A 19,234-nucleotide genomic window follows, 5' to 3' on the forward strand; every position below is an offset into this window, starting at 1 on the left:
CCCTTGCACTTGCTCAGTGCCACGGAGCCCCCGGGGTTCTGGACTCAGCACCCGGCCTGCAGGCTTCCTGGCCAGGCCGCCTTCGATTTTCCATAGTCACGATCTTGCTGCCAGTTGGTTCCTTCCCACTTCTTGCTCGGGGTTTAAGGCTTGGTGTTTATGCTGATGCTGGTCCCTCGGCCAGCCCTGGGCTGTGAAATTCAGCCGCAGGGAGGCGGGAGCCCCTCCACGTGAATGGAGCGAGGTGCCGAGCCAGGTAACGGGTCGCGGCTAATGCCTTTCTCACGTGGGCTCGCTCAGCAAACGCACAGCCTGGGAGCCGGAGCCGGAGCCGGGATTGAGTGGGAAGCAAAGTCCGCTGCTGCTTTTGTGGCTCCAGCACCCATTTCCATCTGTCTGTCTGTCTCTCTCTCCCCACTCCCCTTTCTTCTTTTAAATTTTTAAAATTGACTTGAGAGAGAGAGGAAAGGAGGGAAAGAGAGAGAGAGAAACATGGACCGGTTGCCTCCTGCATACACCCATCCTTGCCGGGTAGCGCCCTTGGAGGTGGCGGTGGAGGTGACGTGGGGGGGACGGCTCCAATTCTCCATCCTTTGCGAGCTCCTTGGAGGTCACGGAACCTCAGAGCCTCAGTTCTCTCACCTGTGAAATGGGGGTGACGGCACACTCTCCTCGTAGCCCCTCTGGGAGGATGGGTGGGAGGGCAGGGCTTTTAAATAACAGTCCCAGGCGGTGGTTAGTTGCCGTCACTGGGTGGTCTCCGACCTCTCCAGTCTCTAGGCCGAGACACAGGCGCAGAGCCCAGCCCTGGTTGGCAGCTTTTCACACCTGTTTCGCAGCTGAGTCCAGGGGCAAAAGCTGGTCATTGGGCGGCTACGTCACCCAAAATGTACTGACCAGCAAGTAAGTGCTCTCCTGCAGGACGGGTCCCAGCCGGAGGTCACTCCTCTGGGCACCGAGAGCAGGTGGTGTCTGTGGGGGTCGCCTCCTGGGGCTGGAGCAGGTGGTGTCTGTGGGGGTCACCGCCTGGGGCTGGAGCAGGTGGTGTCTGTGGGGGTCACCGCCTGGGGCTGGAGCAGGTGGTGTCTGTGGGGGTCACCACCTGGGGCTGGACAGGCACACGCCTCCCAGTGGGTGGGTCACCTTAGCACTTTGCAGCATCAGCATTTTACCCCTGTCCTTTGCAAGCCCTCCGTTGCCCTCTGCCCCGCAGCTGAGGAGGGGAGCTTTTATCAATTGCTTTATATTCTGGAAGGGGGCCTGGCTGGGCCAAGGGCTAATATTTGTCTAATCTTTGACATCGAGCCTGTGGTGTGGGCAGAGAGGTACCCCAGACAAGCTAATGCCTCACAGCATTTTGTAAGAAGAGGGTCCCGGCACATACCTGGAGATGGCGCAGGTGGGGACGGGACGGAGAACGCCGCGGCTCTCAGGGCCTGGCCGGTGAGCCCCAGGCGGTGATGTGAATTCATCGACGGCGGTCACAGTGTCCAGTCGTGAGCTACAACTTAGCAGTTTCCTGTCAGTGTGCGCTGAGCGGGAATAATACAAAAACAGTCTCTTGAGTTACTTATGTTTGGAATTTTGTGGTTCTTAACATATCGCAAATTTTGAAGCAAGAAATCCTCAGTTTCCCTCTAAACTCACTTATTCTTGCAGCTTCACGAACAGGCACTTCTGTAAAGCGAAAGACCCCTTTGGGGACGTGCAATGCCCTCTCTCGTTAAGGGGGGAATGTGGAAATGCCACCCTATTCCTGCCTTTTCCGATGATTCACCCCCCTCCCCTGCTGCTGTGCTCATGGTCTCCGCCTCTGGTTTAATGTCACAGTCAAGGGAAAGGTGGGGCGGAAATGGCCCAGGGTTGTAATGGGGATGTCGCCGCAGCTTAGAGGGCAGGTGAGTGGAAAGGTGGCCTCTAGAGCCCCTGTCACCTTTCACACTGGGGAGGTCACCTGCAGCAGGGAGGTGGGGAGTTGATGGCGAGGGGAGGGTGCCGGTGTTGCCATGGGGATGTTTCTCTGCTCTGGGAAGAGAGATGAGGCGAGAACTTCTTGCCGGGTTTGGAGGGAGAAACCAGAGCAGAGCCCTGTAGCAGGAGTCACCTGCGTCTACGGGGTTGTGGTGATTAATTCTCTGCCTGTGCTTGGCCTAGAGGGTGAGTGACTGAGTTGAATGAGACACGGGCTTTGCCCCTCTTGGAGTTTTCATGTCACACACAGAAGACCCCAAACTGCCACAGAGAGAAGGTGACAAGTAGGGATGGTGACGCCTGGATCTTGGTAGAACTTTTACTGTTTCTCTCTTCCCCCCTTAAGGATTCTCCACACAAGGCCTGTAGGAGTTCTGTCCATCCCAAATAAGGGTCCCAATCCAAAGGTCAGCTTGTGCCCAGACACGGTCCCTGTCACGCCAGGCCCTGGCTCTTGGTCTGGAAGGGCCTTTTGGACGTTGTACTTTACTTGAAAAGGGGTGTCTTTCTCCTCTGTGGTTTAGTGTGTACTCCAGGCTGAGCTAGAGGAAGGGTGAAGGGTTTAGTCTTTTAAATTGGACATTTTGGCCAAAAGAATCAAGGACACCACCACTGAGTGCTCGGTAGGGAGAGGGCTGGGCTGCAGGCTGGCCTGAGGCTCCGCCGCCTGGACGCTGAGGAGTGGCCGTCAGACCGCAGCCCACTGTGAACAAGCGGAGACTCTGCTGAAGCCTCTCGTTAGGGGATGCTCGTAGCTGGGAATATCTAGACTCCCTTTTATTTTCAGAGTCTGAGTTTGCCTCTGAGAAAACACATGAGGTTTTTTTGTTACAAGTTCTCCTGCGGCTCCAACCAGAGGGGGTGGTTTTTGTTTGCTCAGATGGGCTTGCAAGCTTTTGCTGCTGCTCGAACCACCCCAGGAGCAAGAAAAGGGAGATGAGTGTGATGGATGTTCCCAAACTTCCTCTAGAAACAAGGCTTTTCAGATGGGGAAAGTTGCCGAAACCTGTCCGTGCTGTGACCACGGACATCTTTCCGTGTCTTTGCATCCCTGTCTTCTTCATGCCTCTTGGTGGCCGCGTTCCGTCGTGGATACAGTGTAACACTTCACTGCCCTTGGCGCATGTTCAGGCTGCTACATCGTCAGTTGTCCAGTTACAGAAGGGGCCTCAGTGACAGCCGTGCACACACCTCCGCGTTGGACAGATTTCTAGAGGCGGGTCAACTGGGTCCTTGTTCCTAGGAATCAGCGGAGCGTTGGCCGCCTGTGAGCTTTCTGTGCGCTGCCGTCTCGGGGGGCTCCCCGGTTGGTTGGATTTTAGCTTCTCTTCAGATCGTTTGAGAGAAGATACTGTGGTTCGGACAGAGTTCAGCCTTGGTGACTAGAGGGCATGTTTAAGTCCTGGACTATTTTGTTTTTTTTAAACGTTTCCAGCACACTCTTCCCGTGAAGGAAACACAGCCCCGCGGACACCAGCCCATGACCTCGCATTCCCAAAGATGTGGCACCCGGTGGGAAGTCGGCGGGGTGCCGGGGCTCTGGGATGCCGCCCTCAGCTGTGTTTACCCGTCTCCTCGGGAGGGAGCCCACTGACGTACAGTTTTACCTCAGTGCAAACCCAGCACAGTGTGGGGAGGGAGGGGCCTTGTGTCAGGAGAGAAAAGCTCTCATTTAGTAAACTGGACAAGGTAAATATACTTAACTAATTGGGAGGGCAGGTTTTCCGTGACCCTGGGAATATGTCTTGTTCCCTCTGTGATAGTGTCCCCTTTGCCGTTCTCCTGTGGGTTGTTTGTTTGGTTGGTTTTTAGTGGTAAAATATACATCATATAAAATGTAGCATTTTAGCCAGTTTTGAGTGTCCAGTTCAGTGGCATTAAGGACATTCACATGGTTGTGCCACCGTCTCCACCATCATCCCCAGAACTTTCCATCACCCCAGAGCCGTGTCTCCTTTTAACAAAATGAAAGGCATTTTTGAACCTACATTTGGCATAACTTTGTGGTCACCAAAGAGTCTTCAGGTCCGGTTTAACCTTTCGAAGGGACAGAGTCAGGGGATCAGCAACATTTGGAGTATAAATAACACGTAGCCCTGCTCCTGTGATTGGCCCAAGACCTAACTGGACACCCAGCTGGTAGAAGTCAGCCCCCAGCCAACTAGCACAGCCTGTGACAGTCATTGGGGCCGGTACCTCCCCCCGGCTTTGGTTTTCCAGGCTGCCCGGCCCCATAGAGCAGGCACAAAGGAATCAGTGGTGTTTTGCTCCTAGCATTTCACATGGTGCAGCCTCCGTAGGTCAAGGAGGGACTTCAGCACAGGAGGGACGACACTTGGTCTTGCCCTACAGGCTCCTTCCTCGGGCTTTGGTCTCTGTGCCGAGGCAGGTGTTTTGGAGGGAGCTGGATTCCCAGGACTAAAGAAAAATTCCAGGTGCTCAGCATCCCAGTCCACTTGTCTGTTCTGGAAGGTGACAAGCCAAACCTTGGGGATGGGGAGGGGACTTTGACGCCGCCGGAAAGCACAGGCCTCCTTCTCATCCTGTGTCTGGACCTCGCCCTTTTCTACGGTCACTTTTAGTCCTGACCTCCTTTTGGGCCCGTCTCTGGAGCCTGGAGAAGCTCAGGGGCAGCAGAACTGGGAACCCGACTAGATGGGGCCCGTCTGGTTTGGGTGCACCAGGCGGAGTCGTGACAAGACAGAGTCTCCTCGTAATTAGCGTGAGGTCTTTAGCAGGTTATTGGGCTCCTCCAGCTTCAGAGGCCTTGCTCCCCTCCCCCTAATAACCCTGCCTCATGCTAACTGGTTTAGTGCGTTTTTATGCAACAAAAGCAACCACCGCCCACTCTTGAGGAAAAATGCTGGGCTGGGCTTTAGAGAAAGAATTCGTGGTTGTTCGCACTTGTCCTCAAATCGCAGTGTTTTCTTTCTCTATGTAGCTAAGGAGCTGCCAGCTTAGAGGACGGGTAATTAAATTTAGATTTTAATTTAAAGAAGGGGCCGGCGGGGTTCTCCACGCTGCTTAAATGAACGGTGCCCGAGAGCGGGAGACTGTGTTACCCGATCCATCCCGGGCACTCTGGTGATTTGGGTCCCTCCGTGTTTTCCTACGATGGAGCGGCTTTGAAATGGTTCTTTGTGGCAAGTGCTGAGTAGGGTTTTGGGGAGAAGTAGCTAGAAGACCAGTGCCTGCTGGGAACCAGCAGCTCTGGGCCTGATTAATTTACGGGCGTAATTTAAGAACCTGGTTCTCCTCCTGATCCTGGGATGTGAGGTTACCCAGCCTGTGTCCATGAGGCCTCTCCGCTCAGGGGACGTTTTTGTGGCCTTTGCTGTGTCAGAGGAAAAGCTGTGGATCTCTGATGAGCAAACATGTTCAATGTCCAGAGGAGGAGGGGCTGCAGAGTTTCAGTGGTCAGTTAACAGAGGTTTAACTCTGTCACTCAGGCATTTTCTCTGTCCCCCCCGGTCTCTGTCTCCCCATGTCTGTCTCTCCCTCTCTGTCTCTCTATTTCTGTCTCTCTATCTCTGTCTCTCTTCTCTCTGTCACTCTCAGTCTGTCTGTCTCTCTGTCTCTGTCTCTCTTCTCTGTGTGTCTCTCTCTCTGTCTCTGTTTCTGTCTCTCCCTCTCTGTCTCTCTATTTCTGTCTCTGTCTCTCTTCTCTGTCACTCAGTCTGTCTCTGTCTCTCTGTCTGTCTCTGTCTCTCTTCTCTGTGTGTCTCTCTGTCTCTCTGTTTCTGTCTCTCCCTCTCTGTCTCTCTATTTGTTTCTGTCTTTCTCTCTCTGTCACTCTCAGTCTGTCTTTGTCTCTTTGTCTGTCTCTGTCTCTCTTCTCTGTGTGTCTCTCTCTGTCTCTGTTTCTGTCTCTCTGTGTCTCTCTGTCTCTCTTTCTCAGCAGGATTTGAGAGTGAGTCAGTCTTGATATTTAAACTCTCAGCAGCTGGGCCTTGAGCTTTAGAAAAGTGGATTCATTTGCAGCACTTGACAAAAGGGAGTGAGAGAGCGTGAGGGGGGAGAGAATAGTTTTTCCAGCTCTGAGTCTGTTTACTGTGCATTTATTTGGTGGAACCTCATTCCAGCTGTGCAGCCAACTGTCCCATCGGCAGCAGCCACACCCTCTGGGCTGCTTTCCATTCTGTCTTAATTTGGAATTCACACAGGGACCTCAGAGTGGCTGTTGCAAAGGTTCCCGTCTGCCTCGGGCCATGGACCGTGCATCTGCAACCTGCAGAACTCAGAATATCTGTTTTTAAAAATTGCAGTAGAGACACAGGTGAGGTGCTTGTCAGCTTATCTGTTTGCCATATATCTATTTCACTCCCCTGTAAAAAAAAAATCTGTTTTATATAATATCTGGGAGTCGAACATGCTGTAAGAGAGCCTTGCCTAGTTCTGTAAATCCTGGTGAAGATGGGACTTTTGTTATCACGTAGAACGAGAGAGGCGCGAGCTCTGGGCTTTCTCTTCAGACCCAGAGAGAATTCAGGACCAGCTTCTCTCTGCAGCATCGCGAGCTGAGGGCTTCGTCTGCCCGGGGCCTTGTGCGGTTCGGGGGAGCCCATTAGCTGTTGGAGGACCTTCGTGCCCAGTGGGCCCGGCCGTGCGGACCGCCTGCTCTGCCCGTCTCCGCAGGACCCGCTCCCAGCCAGCTCCCCCGGCCGCACCCTGCGTTCACCCCCGTCTTTCGGAAGTTAGAACAGGAGTCCAGGGCTGTCATCCCCGGCTCCTGATCCCTGCTGAAGGGTCTGATGGGCACCGCGGAGGAGCGATCGCTGAAGGACGGGAGAGGAGGGGCACCGCGCTCGGCAGATGCTGGCACCCGGGACCCTTTCCAAGACGCTGGGGCAGAGAATGAAGCTGCGGCGGAAATCAAACCCTGCTGTGGAGAAACGAAACATGAGGCCTCCTGACTTTCTAAAAACATTTTAAATAACGTTCTGTGAGGTTTCATTTTGTACCGAAGGCAGCTGTAATAAGTTTTGGGAGGCGGTGTAAGGTTTCGATTACAGAGGGATCCCGCTTACGGGTTCTGTACCCAGAGTGAGAAAGGGCTGGGGGGCGGGGGGGGTTCAGAGGTGGTTTCGTAGGAGGTGAGAAAAGTTGAAAGGATGAATTTGGGACGGCGAGTGGGCAGCATTTGCTGTGCCGCGTACTGTGCCAACGCAGTAACATTAAAGCAGCCCGGGTGGCAGTCACTCCGTAGCTGGAGCTCAGCAGCATGGTGACCACCAGTCAAGGCTCCGTCGCGGGCCCTGCCAGGCTGCCCGGCGGCTCCACTCCCCGCCGGAGGCTGGCGCGGCCGGAGCGGCCGGGCCGCATGAAAGCGCCCATTGTTCCTGGGCACCGTGACTTGGTATTACAGGCACAATGTTTGCTTGTGGAGAGATTTATTAGAAACAAGCATGTTTCAGAAGGACGCAGTGGTTTGAAATTCAGCCGACCTGGCTTATGACATTTCGGGTTTTATAGTCCCTTTGTTTCTGAGCGTAAATATTTAGGTCCGCCGTAAATATTTACCTTCGAACACACAAACACAGGGCGCAGACGTGGAAAACAGAGCCCGAGGGTGAAGGGGGGCTTCGAATCCACTCCCCTGTGGGAAGGAGTGAACCACCCCAGCGGCTGACAGGTACAAAGAGGGTCAGTTCATGGGCTCGGTCGGCGGTGTCCAGCCCAGGGGACGGCTCCCCTCACGCTGTGAAGTCTCATGGGAGGAGGAGGGTGTGTGGACTTACCTCTGTCCGTCTCCCATGGCTGGGGCCGGCCAGCGCCCCGCCCCCGCAGCCCTCAGCAGGGCCCTGTGACGTCCAGCTGGCTGCCAGGCCGGCCCCGCAGGCTCACCGTGGCTCGTCCCTAGGACGCTGTGTTAGCCAAAGTGTGAGGGCTCCTGGGGATGTTTGAAGGGCTCCCAGCTTTGCAACTTGCTGCCCCCAAAATGTAGGAGTCTCACCCTCTGGGTTCTTTGCTCAGCCCACCTGGGTGGTGACACTGGGGGACGTGAACGACCCCTCTGGGCTCCGCAGTCTCTTTCTCGCGTGAAAACGTGGGCAGGTGCCTGTGGGTGATGGGAGATGCCGGGGCACCGCGTGCTAAGGAACCTCTAGCGCGTGTTCCTTCTTTGTTTTTCTTAAAAAGTTTTTAAAGACCGGCAACAGGCTTAGGCAGTAAAATCAATTTGCACATGGTCTGGCTCTTGTCCAGCAAATTCCAGTCGATGACATTTTCATCAGAAAGGCTCAGATGTGGAAAGGCTGAGATGTCTGTCGTTCTGATCCCAGCCCGGTGCACGGGGAGGCTCGGGTGCCACGTGCAACGTCCTTGGTGGGGTCTCCTCACGTCCCTGGGCAGCCTTTCGAGTGGAGGTGAAAGGAGGTGGTGCCCACCTGGTGGGGACGGGATAGGGCTGGGCCGGAACCTGCAGGCACGTGGGGCTGGGCGATGTTTGCCAACAGTGGGTGCCTGGGGGGTGGCTCTTGACCCAGCTGCCTGGCGGGAAGGCTCCGGTTAGTCTGTAATCACAGTGGCTTGTGAACGAGGCCACACAGCGGGCTGGGCGCTTACTAGCGTCCCGAGGGCCCCGTGTTCAGTGGCTCACGCACCTCGACGTGGTTCCCTCCACAGGATTTCCGCAGAGACCGTCTCTAAGCTGGGAGGGACCTTTCCAGACACAAGACGGGGGGGTGGGGGTGTCCTTTGTGGGAACTTTCTCCTGAGGGGGGGGAGGGCAGGTGGGGGGGGCGGCTGCCCGCCGGCCCGTGTGGGCTCCTCCGAGACCGTCTGCAGCGTCGCCAGGCTTGGCGCTGGGGTCCCTGTGCTGTTTCTTCAGAGCCACGTCCGAATACGGGAAGGCCTGCTTGTGCGTCCAGCACTTGGCAACAGTAACACTTAATATTTATCAGGGAAGCGACCGGGGGATACAAAATGAATGGATGGAATAAATTCCCGTAAAGAGAGGAAACGGTTTGTTCATTCAGCCTGTTCATGGCTTTGGGCTTTAGCTTTTAGTTTTATTTTATTTCTGAAACAAGTGAGGAAAATCTTCTCAGAGCCTCTTAGGCATGTGTTCGGGGTGGCGTGGCTCAGTGGTTAGCGTCCCCCTCCACCTCCTCCCAAAGGGTCTCGGGTTCGATTTCTGGTCAAGGGCATGTACCTGGGCTGCAGGCTTGATCCCCAGCCCCGGTCGGGGTGCGTGTGTGCGGGAGGCAACCAGTCGTGTCTCTCTCCCCCCACCTCCCTCCCTTCCGCTATCTCTAAGGAAGATCAGTGGAAAAAACATCCTCGAATGAGAGTTAACCAGAAAGAAGAAAGTAGGTCCCTTGCCCGCGATGTTAAGCTTATGGTCAAGGTGAGTCTCCCTTCCGGGAGCACGTGGAGAGGCGCCCGCGGGCTCACCGTCTGTTTTGTGGGTCGTCAAAGTAAAATTTCTCCCCTGTTGATTAGGTGCCACGGACAGCCAACAACTTGAAATATCCTAAGTCCTTTGCTCGGTTTTCTAAATAAGTATTCTTCTCAGGAGGGCCGCTCTCCGGCCGTCTCCTTTGAAGTCATTTTTGCTCTGGTTGGGCGGCCGTGTTGTTTCAAAGGAGTCGGCCAGCAGGCTGAGACCTTCTTGGCTGGAGCTCACCAACGGCCGGACCACATGACTTATTTATTCGTCTCTCCCCCTCCCGTCCGCGCTCCCCCCTCCCCTCCCCCAGAGCGATCGCCGCACCGGCCCATCCTCCAGGCCGGACTGCCCGCCAACGCCTCCACCGTGGTCGGGGGCGACGTGGAGTTTGTCTGCAAAGTCTACAGCGACGCCCAGCCCCACATCCAGTGGATCAAGCACGTGGAAAGGAATGGAAGTAAATACGGGCCCGACGGGCTGCCCTACCTCAAGGTGCTGAAGGTGAGGACTTTCTTCGGTTTTCTGTTGAATTTGAGAATAGACGGTCCTCTTATTAGGCCAGTGCAGAGTGTGTTGGGGGATTACGAGATCATCGGCTTCCTAGGGGGGAACTTCGGGGCGGCAAGGGGGACGCTGACGCCGGAGTCGGGACAGTTCAGTTATTCATCAGCCCCGAGATCTTCAGCGAGACGTTTCGGCTCAGCCGCACGTCTGTAAAAGTGGGGATCATGGTATCATCTCCCCCAGGGGGCGGTCGGGGTGGAGTAGCCAGAAGGAGCTTTGTGAGCGCTGGGCGTTGGGCCGATGTTGATTGTTTCGCTGATGTTGTTTTCTCTTCATGTGACATTTGTCTCAAATGTTCGTAGCCACCTTTTAGAAACAATTTAGATTTTTCTTTTTGAAGAAATCCCATAACCATTGACATTCATTCAGAGACGATTTAGACAATCAACTAGAAGATGGTTCTGCTCTCATGAAATGTCGGACCAAGAAAATGTCTCCTTGTGTTTTTGTGGGTTTTTTTATAATGTTTTTATTGATTTTTAGAGAGAAAGGAAGTGAGAGAGAGAGAAACATCAGTGATGAGAGAGAGTCATCGATTGGCTGCCTCCTGCCTGCCCCCGACTGAGGAATTGAGCCCACAGCCTGGGCCTGTGCCCTGACCGGGAATCGAACCCTGAACTCCTGGTTCATGGGTGGGCTCAACCGCTGAGCCACGCCGGCCGGGCTCCTTCTGTCCCTCATCTGGTTCCTTTCCAGTCCCCGTTGTAAGAGCATCGGCCTGTATTTTTTAGATCTGTCTTGCTGCTCAGGGTGGCGACAGAAAGCCAGGCCTGTGCCCACCGTGGTCTCCCACGCCCAGCTGCGCGTAGAGAAGGTCCTTAGGAAGAGCGGCTTTCCAGTGAAACCGTAGGTGGTTCAACTAACTCAGCCGACCGGGCTGCCTCTCCGGCTGAGAGCACTAGGGGCCCAAAGAGCCGGGAGAAGGGACTGACTTGGGGAACTGCTAACCCATTCCAGGTGTCGATAGGATCCTGTCACCCCCCCCCCCGGGTCCCTCCCGTTGTCCACGAGGACTCCTGTTGTTCCCCCTGGGCCGTGGCCCCTTGGTGCTGCTGTTCACAGGTCCCGGAGCTGTTTTCCTGCTGTGGGGGGACCCCAGACGGTGCAACTGCACATTGTTCTCTGTCTGTTCCAGCACTCGGGGATTAATAGTTCCAATGCAGAAGTGCTGGCTCTGTTCAATGTGACTGAGGCCGATGCTGGCGAGTATGTATGTAAGGTCTCCAATTATATAGGGCAGGCCAACCAGTCCGCCTGGCTCACTGTCCTGCCCAAGCAGCAAGGTAACAACACTTCTGTTTTTTGTTTTTTGTTTTTTTTTTAAGAAGGCTGGATGTAGAAGCTGGAAAGACTTGGTGCTTTGGGAGACTGCAGGCAGCTTGTAGGATAATTCTGTGGCCTCGGTATACTCATAACAATCTCTCTTTGGTGGTGCGGCTGGTGTGATGCCAGCAGCCATGGAAAAATGCCCACAGTGTTCAAGGCGCTTGCTCCAGGTCCTCCCGAGGGCTGCCCTCCACCCACCCAGCGTCTCAGTCATTCCCCTGGGTCACCTTGTCTGGGCTGCACGGTTCCCATCATCAAACACCGTTGTGGACACACAGCCGCCTGCCTGTTGAGTCCGTGGCACTGCGGATCCGCAGAACTCGCCTCCTTCGGCCCCCAAATTTTAGAGAAATATTGGCACGGTGTTAGTTGTTTCCTTGGTGGTGTAACTGATGCTCATGAGGTGCTGCCTTTGACCTTGATGCCCTTGACCCCTCTGTCCCTGATTTGGGGGAGTCCACGTAGTGAATGTACTGCTGGGAGCTACCGAAGGCAGCAGGTTGACTTCCTTCGCGAGCCTGACTCCCATTCAAATGCTCCCACTGAACGTGGGAGGAAACGGCCCCGCTCCTTCGCTGCCGAGACCCGGCTTGCTCTGCGCAGCGTCAGGGCGGTTACCCAGGGTGCCCGTAACCGGAGCCTGGTAACCAGGGCCCTCCCCCCGCTGGGCTCCCACGGGGCCAGGAGGATGTGCGAGGCGTCCCCTCGGACGGACCTGCGGTGTTTTGTTTTTCAACACGATCATCGAGACCGAACCATCCTTTCTCAGGGTGGTGGGGGTCTGCAGCCAACAGAAGCAGAACCCAACTTGGACTTTTGGGTGCTCTCCTTTCAGAACGCCCCCCCAAATCTAAAGCAAAGCAAAAAGCAAAGCAGTGGCCACGCGGTGGCTTCCTGTGGGCCGATTTTTCCATGTGTTTGGCTGCATGCACGTCTAGGTGGTGACGCTGTGTGGTGACGGGCCTGCGGAGGTGAGCTGCTCGTGTCCGTGTCTCTCGGTTGCGGGCTTTGTGGATGGGCTGCAGCCGGAATCTGCCGCGGCCGGAGCCCCCGGCGCCGCTCCGTGGTTCCACGGCCCCTCCACGACCGCTCCTGTCGTCTAGCCTCTTCTCTTGCTTCCCTTGTTTTCTAGGCGGCCGGTGTTAACACCACGGACAAGGACATTGAGGTTCTGTATATTCGGAATGTAACTTTTGAGGATGCTGGGGAGTATACGTGCTTGGCGGGTAACTCTATTGGGATATCCTTTCACTCTGCATGGTTGACCGTTCTGCCAGGTACATACCGCTCTTTCTCTCCACGGTTTCCCCCTTTTCTGGGTTGTGTGCTATGAAATCAACACAGCTTCTGTCCTCGGAAATGGCCACTTTTATCTTGGCGTAAAGATTTGTATGAAATGTTTGAAATCGTGCCCCGGGGATGACAGTGCTGCCCGGGAAACTCGCTCACAACGAGATCCCACACTCACGCCTACGGCCACGTGAAATGTCGCCCCGAAACCCCAGGGGAGCTTACGTCTCCGGCGACTCACCGAGTCCATGTGTAAATTCGCCCGTCCCCCATGTCTCCTAAGAAGTGGAAATTACTTTGTAAAATGCAAAGTAATTTTTTTCTCATTTCAAATTCCGTTTTGCTGAGCCCCTCTACGTACTTTTACCCCACTTTATATTTTTAATGAGACATAAGTAGACGGGCGGGTGTCGGGGTGCCTGGGAGAGGCCCCCCGTGTGGGGGGTGCACAGAAGCAGTGTGGTACCCGCCTCGGGAGTCGGTGGCTTGCTGCACGTGGCGATGGAGGGGCCTGCCGCTTGCCTCCCTGCACAGGATGCTCTTGCCTTCTTGGGCCTGATGTTATTTCCGCCCCACGGAGAAATCAACATCAGCGCAGCCCTGGTGCCTCGATACTGCTGCTGTCTGAGTCTTTAACTGATGCCTCTCCTGGTCAAACGTCCTTCGGGATCGCTGTCCGCTCTGACGCTCCTCCTCTGTCATTTCTGTTGTGAATGCGTAGACTGTGGTCTGCTAGCGCCTTATGTTCCACTCGGTTATTTATGCCTTATTTTTAGACTACGGTGCCTACCTGCATGCTCATTTTATATCTAGTAAAAGTTAATTGATCGTTTCATTTTGCGCTGTGCTGCTGAGAGTTTTGACTTGTCTTGCGAGCAATTTTCTGATTAAAACGTGTAAGCTTTAAATAATACCATTGCATTCATCTTCCCTTTCATCGTGAACCTGCTCTGTGAGCATTGGCTATGAAACAGTGAGATGCCTCTTACGTGGAGCTTGCTTTTACTTGCCGCCTGCGTCCCGCAGGTGCCCGGTTGGCACTCCTTAACCAGTTTGCCTGGCAGCACTCGCACATTAACCGAGAAAGCAGTTTGAGAGAAGTGCTGTTTGGAGGTGCACTGCTTGCCGATGGACCGTCGAGGCCTAAGGAGGGAGCACCCGTTACTGGAAGTTCACATAAGAACGTGCTCACTTCAGTAATTGCACTTAAGTGCAACACCGTTTCTATTTTTTCCTTAAAAGTCTAGTGATGTATCAGTATGACCAGATACACACAAATTGTAACAGTTATTAAGGAATGTTACAGACTGTTTATGGTCCGAACATAATGAGGCCACATTATAAGCAAGTCTGTCTTCATATTAAATGCATTCGTTTGTTCAGTTAAATGCTGGGCTATGTTAAGGAATTTGACACTTTTTTCAGGCCAGCCTGCGGGATGAGCCTTTATTCCATTTCATATGGAGCTGGGCTCCTCTGGGGCGAATCGCTCTGCCTCATCTTTTACCCAGTAAGACAGAGGCATTGTCCCGTCAGAAACACAGTGGGCATTGTCTGTATTTAAGGATGTGGTTTGTATCAGAGACCACCATGGAGCACAGTCCTCTCGCTGTGGGTCCTGCTGGCCGTCCCGCTCCTCCCAAATGTGCATGGTCTCATTGCCTAATCTGCCCTCCGTGGCTGTTGGCAGCCGATCCACTATCCCTGGATTGCAGAGGCCCCCCGGAGCCATAGGCCATAGGTAGTGACCGCCTGGGCCCTGGTGGTGAAGCGAGGAGCCCTTGGTTGTCCACCTTCACTTCAGGGAGGGACATGGCAGGCCCACGGCCCGTGCCGTGCGGCCGCATTGAGCCATCGGGAAGCCTTGTGAATGCTCCGTTGCCTTTTGAGTCCTGTAGTTGTGCCCGGAGGCATCCATCCAGGGTCCTAACTCTGTGGCCTGCTTGTCTGTCCCTCCTCGTGACCTACCATCCAGCGCCCGTCCGAGAAAAGGAGATCTCCGCCTCCCCAGACTACCTGGAGATAGCCATCTACTGCATCGGGGTGTTCCTGATCGCCTGCATGGTGGTGACGGTCATCGTGTGCCGCATGAAGACCACGACCAAGAAGCCCGACTTCAGCAGCCAGCCGGCCGTGCACAAGCTCACCAAGCGCATCCCCCTGCGGAGACAGGTAACAGAAAGTAGATAAAGAGTTTGAAGACGTTTACTCCTCCCGTGCCCCAGCCAGCTCCTGGGTCCTGCCCGCCGCTTCCATGCCCCTGTTTCTGTGGGCCTCGTGGGTCCAGCGTGCTTTCTTGGGCTTTTCGATTAGCGTTGGGAGCTTGGAGAGTCAGGCGCTGGAGCGTCAGTGGGGTCAGTCGGGTTTCCAGGGCAGGAGAGCTAATCAGCAAGACTGGAAGGAGCTCGGGGAGGCAGGCCTGTGTGTTTGATGAGCCTTTTTGACGCACTGGCCACTTCTGTCCCCTGTGATCTAATGCTTTTTTCTTCTTCTTGGAGATGGGCTTATCCTCTGGTTGGAGAGACTGTAGTTCCCTTGGACTTATTTTTTTAAGTCCAGGTCAGAAACCTGTGTCCCAAGGTGTACCTGGGCATCTACTTGATTTAAACCGGCCTGTAATGTCTGTCCAAACTGAGTTTAGGCTCCACTGCTCTGATTCTTACAGCAGAATCGTGTGCACGTATTATGTTATCGTTCGTGGTTCACGCATGTGGCTGTCGATTTGGGACTGGACTGATTTCTATACTGAATGGGCAACAGGCTGTTGCTGACCTCGTGCCTGGGCCTTGGTGGTTCCCTCTTGCCCGTAGGTGCCTCCTGATGGGTTTAATTTTGCTTTGGGGAGATGGAGGAGGATAGAGCCGGGCCTCTGCCTTCAGAGCTGAGTGGGGCTGGAACCAGTGGTCTGTCCTGGGGGGGTGGGGCAGACATGGATGCAAAGTGTTTACAGAACTATTTGGGACTTGGTTCCAGGAACGGTATTGTTGTTTTGAAACAGCGAAGTAACATGGCGAATGCTCTGGCTCTAATTCAGTGTGTATTTTGGTAGAATTTACAAGGCGCTTGTTAACATCGCAGGCTCCTTCGTCTCAGCCCAGAGGTCTTGAACTAGGCCAGGAGCCTGCAGTTGAAGCAGGACCTCGGGTGGTTCTGGAGTGGACGCTGAGGGACCCCGGGCTGACCCCAGCCTGGCCCCTCCCGGGACGGAAGGCGGCCTTGGGGAGGGTGAGGAGCCAGGTGGTCGGCAGCAGTGTGGCTGGGGTCTGGCTGCTCCCAGCCCAGCGCCAAGCGCGGGCTGAATGGGCCCTTGTCTGCTTCCTTGAAGCCACGTTTCAGGCAGGTCGTCCTTCATGGAGGCGGAGCGTGGCACTTGGAGGGTGTGTCGCAGCAGGTGAATGCTCAGATTGCATTAAGCAAGGGAAAGAAGGTGTCTACTGGGGACCCATCTCAAGAATGCTATTGTTATTAAAATGACACCACTATAATTTTTTTTTATAGAGGGTGGAACGGGGGGCGGGGGGCGGAGAAACATCGATGTGAGAGAGACACATCGATCAGTTGTTTCCCACGTGCATCCCTGACGGGATTGAACCCACAACCTGGGTACCGACTGGGAATTGAACCCACGGCCTTCGGGTTCACTGGACAACGCTCTGCCAAGTGAGCCACTCTGGCCAGGACAACCATTCTCATTCCCAAGGCCAGGGAAGCAAAGATGGGGCCCCTTCCCGACTCTGGGAGAGGCCAGGCCCAAGGTGACTAACACGGCCAGTGACCTTCAGGTGGTCTAGCCACCCGTCCCCCCTCCAGTTACCTCTGGGCCGTTCTCGCAGCCGCCCTCATGAGAACCTGGCCTCGGGAGGCGGAGAAGAGTGGTGTCCCCCCCCCTTCCTTTTCTAACAGGGAGAAGGGCCGCCCTCTGGGGGGGGCCCTGCAACTAAGTGTAGCTACAGTGTTGCCCCGTAATGATTTTATCATCTTTTCTGCAACTGTTGCAATGCTCTTCCTTTCACTCCCTGTGACGGGGCAGATGCCCTTAACATCCCCTTGGCCCGCCCTAGGCATCCTGTTTTTGTTTTCTGGCCGGCTAAGGACTGTCCTGCCTTCATTGTCTTTCTCCACCTGCACCGGGCCCTTCAGGGGCGTTGGGACCCCTCCTCCTGCTCCTCCCTCCCTCCTTCCTTTCTTCACCGTACTTTTCCGAGTGCTTGGTCTCACCCATCCGTGCAAGACCTGGCTGTCACCTTCGCCAGCGGCCCCAAGGTTATGGGGGGGGGGAGGGTTCATTCAAAATGGAACTGCCTGTGTTTTGGTTAGTGTCAGGGAGTATAAACAACGCTGAGGAAAGTGGGCACCTTCTGGTCCCCGGAGAAACAAATCTCTGGGAGATTAATTGGTTTGGGGGAGTGTTGACCCGCCTCAGCCCCTCACAGATGTCAGAGTGGATGGTGATTCTCACACAGCCACCTGGCCCGTGAGCGTGGCCCCCGTGGCGGGGAAGGAGATGCCTATCGGGCATCTGGATACAAGAGGGTTATTGGGCTGTAGCTGGAATGAGGCCCCAGAGAGGCCAGCAGATATGTTGATGGAAGAGAAAATTCCACCGGGATGCCAAGCATGCCTTCACCTGGCCACAGGTGAGCCTGTCGTCGGATGCCTGAGGATGGCCCGTCCCCGGGCGTTTACGAGCCGCTCTCCGCGCGTCTCCCCTCCTCTGCACACAGGCTGTGCCCTCGGCGTTCCAGGTGGAGCCTGAACGTTCCCTCCTTGGCTCCGCTCTTGCCCCTCCCCACACGCATCGGAGTCCATCAATTACTGTTTTTAGAACAAGGGAAGTTTTTTTCCTTGATCCTGTTGTGAGCTTTTCCTCCCTGACATTCACTGGTCTGTACTGGACTTACCGGTACGGAGACATTTAGGTTCGTTTTTTTGCCAGAAGTCTTTTCCTCCAGCACCGAGGAAGAAATGCCCGGGACCTTTTCCCAGCGGCCACGAGGTTTAGAGACTCTCGATGGGCTTTGGTACTTGGGGGAAGAAACAACTGTCGGGTGGGGAGGTGGGTGGCACGTGGCATCTTCTTTTCCACCCACATGCATGTGGGGCTCAGACACTGTGCCAGCCTCTCGCCCACCTGCCCCCTCTCCTCTGCCACCAGCATGTTTGAAGGGCCCGGAAAGGGCCAGCCCGGATCACGTCGTCTTCGTGGGCTGCCAGCCCTCGGATGGGCCTCCAGGGCTGCGAGTGGGCAGCATGGCCACTGTCCAGCAGCCTTCGCACGTTCACGAGTTAGAGAGAGGGCTTCACGGGCCGAGTTTTCCACAGGTCGGGGCGAGGGGAGGTGCGGAGGGAACTGAAGACACTCGCTCAGGAGGCAAGGGGCGGTGCTGGGCTCATTGCATCGGTGTTTCAGTGAATAAATACATCAGGTTCTTCCTCCGGAGCCTGAGGCTTCCGTAGGCCGGGATGGAGATTGAACTCCGTGAACAGAAAGCCCACCTCCAGGTGGGGGGACAGACAGGTGTGCGCAGTGGCTGGCATTTCAGAAGGGGCTGCAGGGTGTGTGTGTGTTTTAATGTTTTTATTGATTTCAGAGAGAGGAACGGGGAGGGAGAGAGAGAGAGAAACATCCATGATGAGAGAGTCACTGAGCAGCTGCCTCCTGCTCTGGGGATCGAGCCCACAACCCAGGCCTGTGCCCTGACCGGGAATCGAACCCGTGACCTCCTGGTTCATATGCGACACTCGACCACTGAGCCACGCCGGCCCGGTGTGTTTTTTCTCAGACTTCAGTTTCACCTTTTGGTGCTGATACAGTAGATTGGAAACCAGGGGGAAACCAAGGGCAATCAAGGTCGTGTTTTATAACAGACCCTCTGAGGCCAGGGGCACAGGAGGTGAAGGGGGCGGGGGGCATGTGAGTCAGAGGCAGTTCTCGGGGTTTTGTGTTAATGCTCATTAAACGTATCAGATTCCACGAGGGCAGCTCTGCTTCTAGAAGCTCATTTGCTCCTCGCAGGTAAACACCACGATCTCCGGACGTTTGCCGCGTTTGGGTCAATCCGGTGGTGTGACGGGGGCTCACTGGCTGCAGAAGCGTTTGGGAGTGAGAGTGGCCGTGCGGAGACGTGCCCTTTCCTGCGGCCGTCCTCCCCCCTCGGCCTTGGTCAGCCCTTGACGAAGACCTGACCCAGGTGTTGGGGGGATGGGACCTTCCAAGAAGCACCGGCCCGCCCGGGACTCGTGAGCCGTTGCCCCGGCAGGTTCGCTGCGAGTCCTGGGGGAGGCAGAGACTTGCTGAGAGCGCGTGTCTGATAAACTACCTGGTTACCTAGAATTCGTCGTGGGGGGAGACAGGTGCCACCCCGCGACCCTGGACCCTGTATCTCAGCCACCTGGCTGAGGTGGGAGCACTTTGTTTGGCTGGAGAGGAGTGAAGGGCGGGGCCCCCGAGCCCTGAGTCCTGGTTCCCAGCCTGAGTCGGGGTTTCTGGGGCTGGCTGGGGGGGGGGGGGGCGGGGTGTCCTCGGGAAGAAACGCACAGATGTGCGTCCATTGCCCCTGCCCTGGCATCTTTGCTGCTGTGGCTCTGTTCTCTGTGATGTTCCCGCTTGGTGGTTCCTTCTGATTAGTGAAAAGAGATAACACGGTTCCTTGGTGGCCCTTTAAAATGAAAGGAAAACCCCGCTTCCCTGCT

The 19,234-nt window shown here is 55.3% G+C and overlaps 1 protein-coding gene across 10 annotated transcripts in view; it reads left to right on the forward strand.

Moving 5' to 3' along the window:
* The window catches only part of FGFR2 (fibroblast growth factor receptor 2), an 84,319-nt gene that overhangs the window by 45,278 nt on the left and 19,807 nt on the right, over positions 1 to 19,234 (forward strand). For 4 of the 10 annotated variants that reach the window (XM_081158309.1, XM_081158315.1, XM_081158317.1 and 1 more), the window contains 3 exons: positions 9,672 to 9,862; positions 11,061 to 11,208; positions 14,517 to 14,719. In XM_081158309.1, coding sequence (XP_081014435.1) covers positions 9,672 to 9,862; positions 11,061 to 11,208; positions 14,517 to 14,719 — 542 coding nt within the window. Of the gene's footprint in view, positions 1 to 9,671; positions 9,863 to 11,060; positions 11,209 to 12,383; positions 12,529 to 14,516; positions 14,720 to 19,234 lie in introns of all 10 variants that reach the window. The other 6 variants (XM_081158311.1, XM_081158316.1, XM_081158318.1 and 3 more) reach the window with 3 other exon arrangements.

The sequence above is a fragment of the Miniopterus schreibersii genome, assembly GCF_964146895.1.
Source record: "Miniopterus schreibersii genome assembly, chromosome: 14".
NCBI lineage: Eukaryota > Metazoa > Chordata > Mammalia > Chiroptera > Miniopteridae > Miniopterus > Miniopterus schreibersii.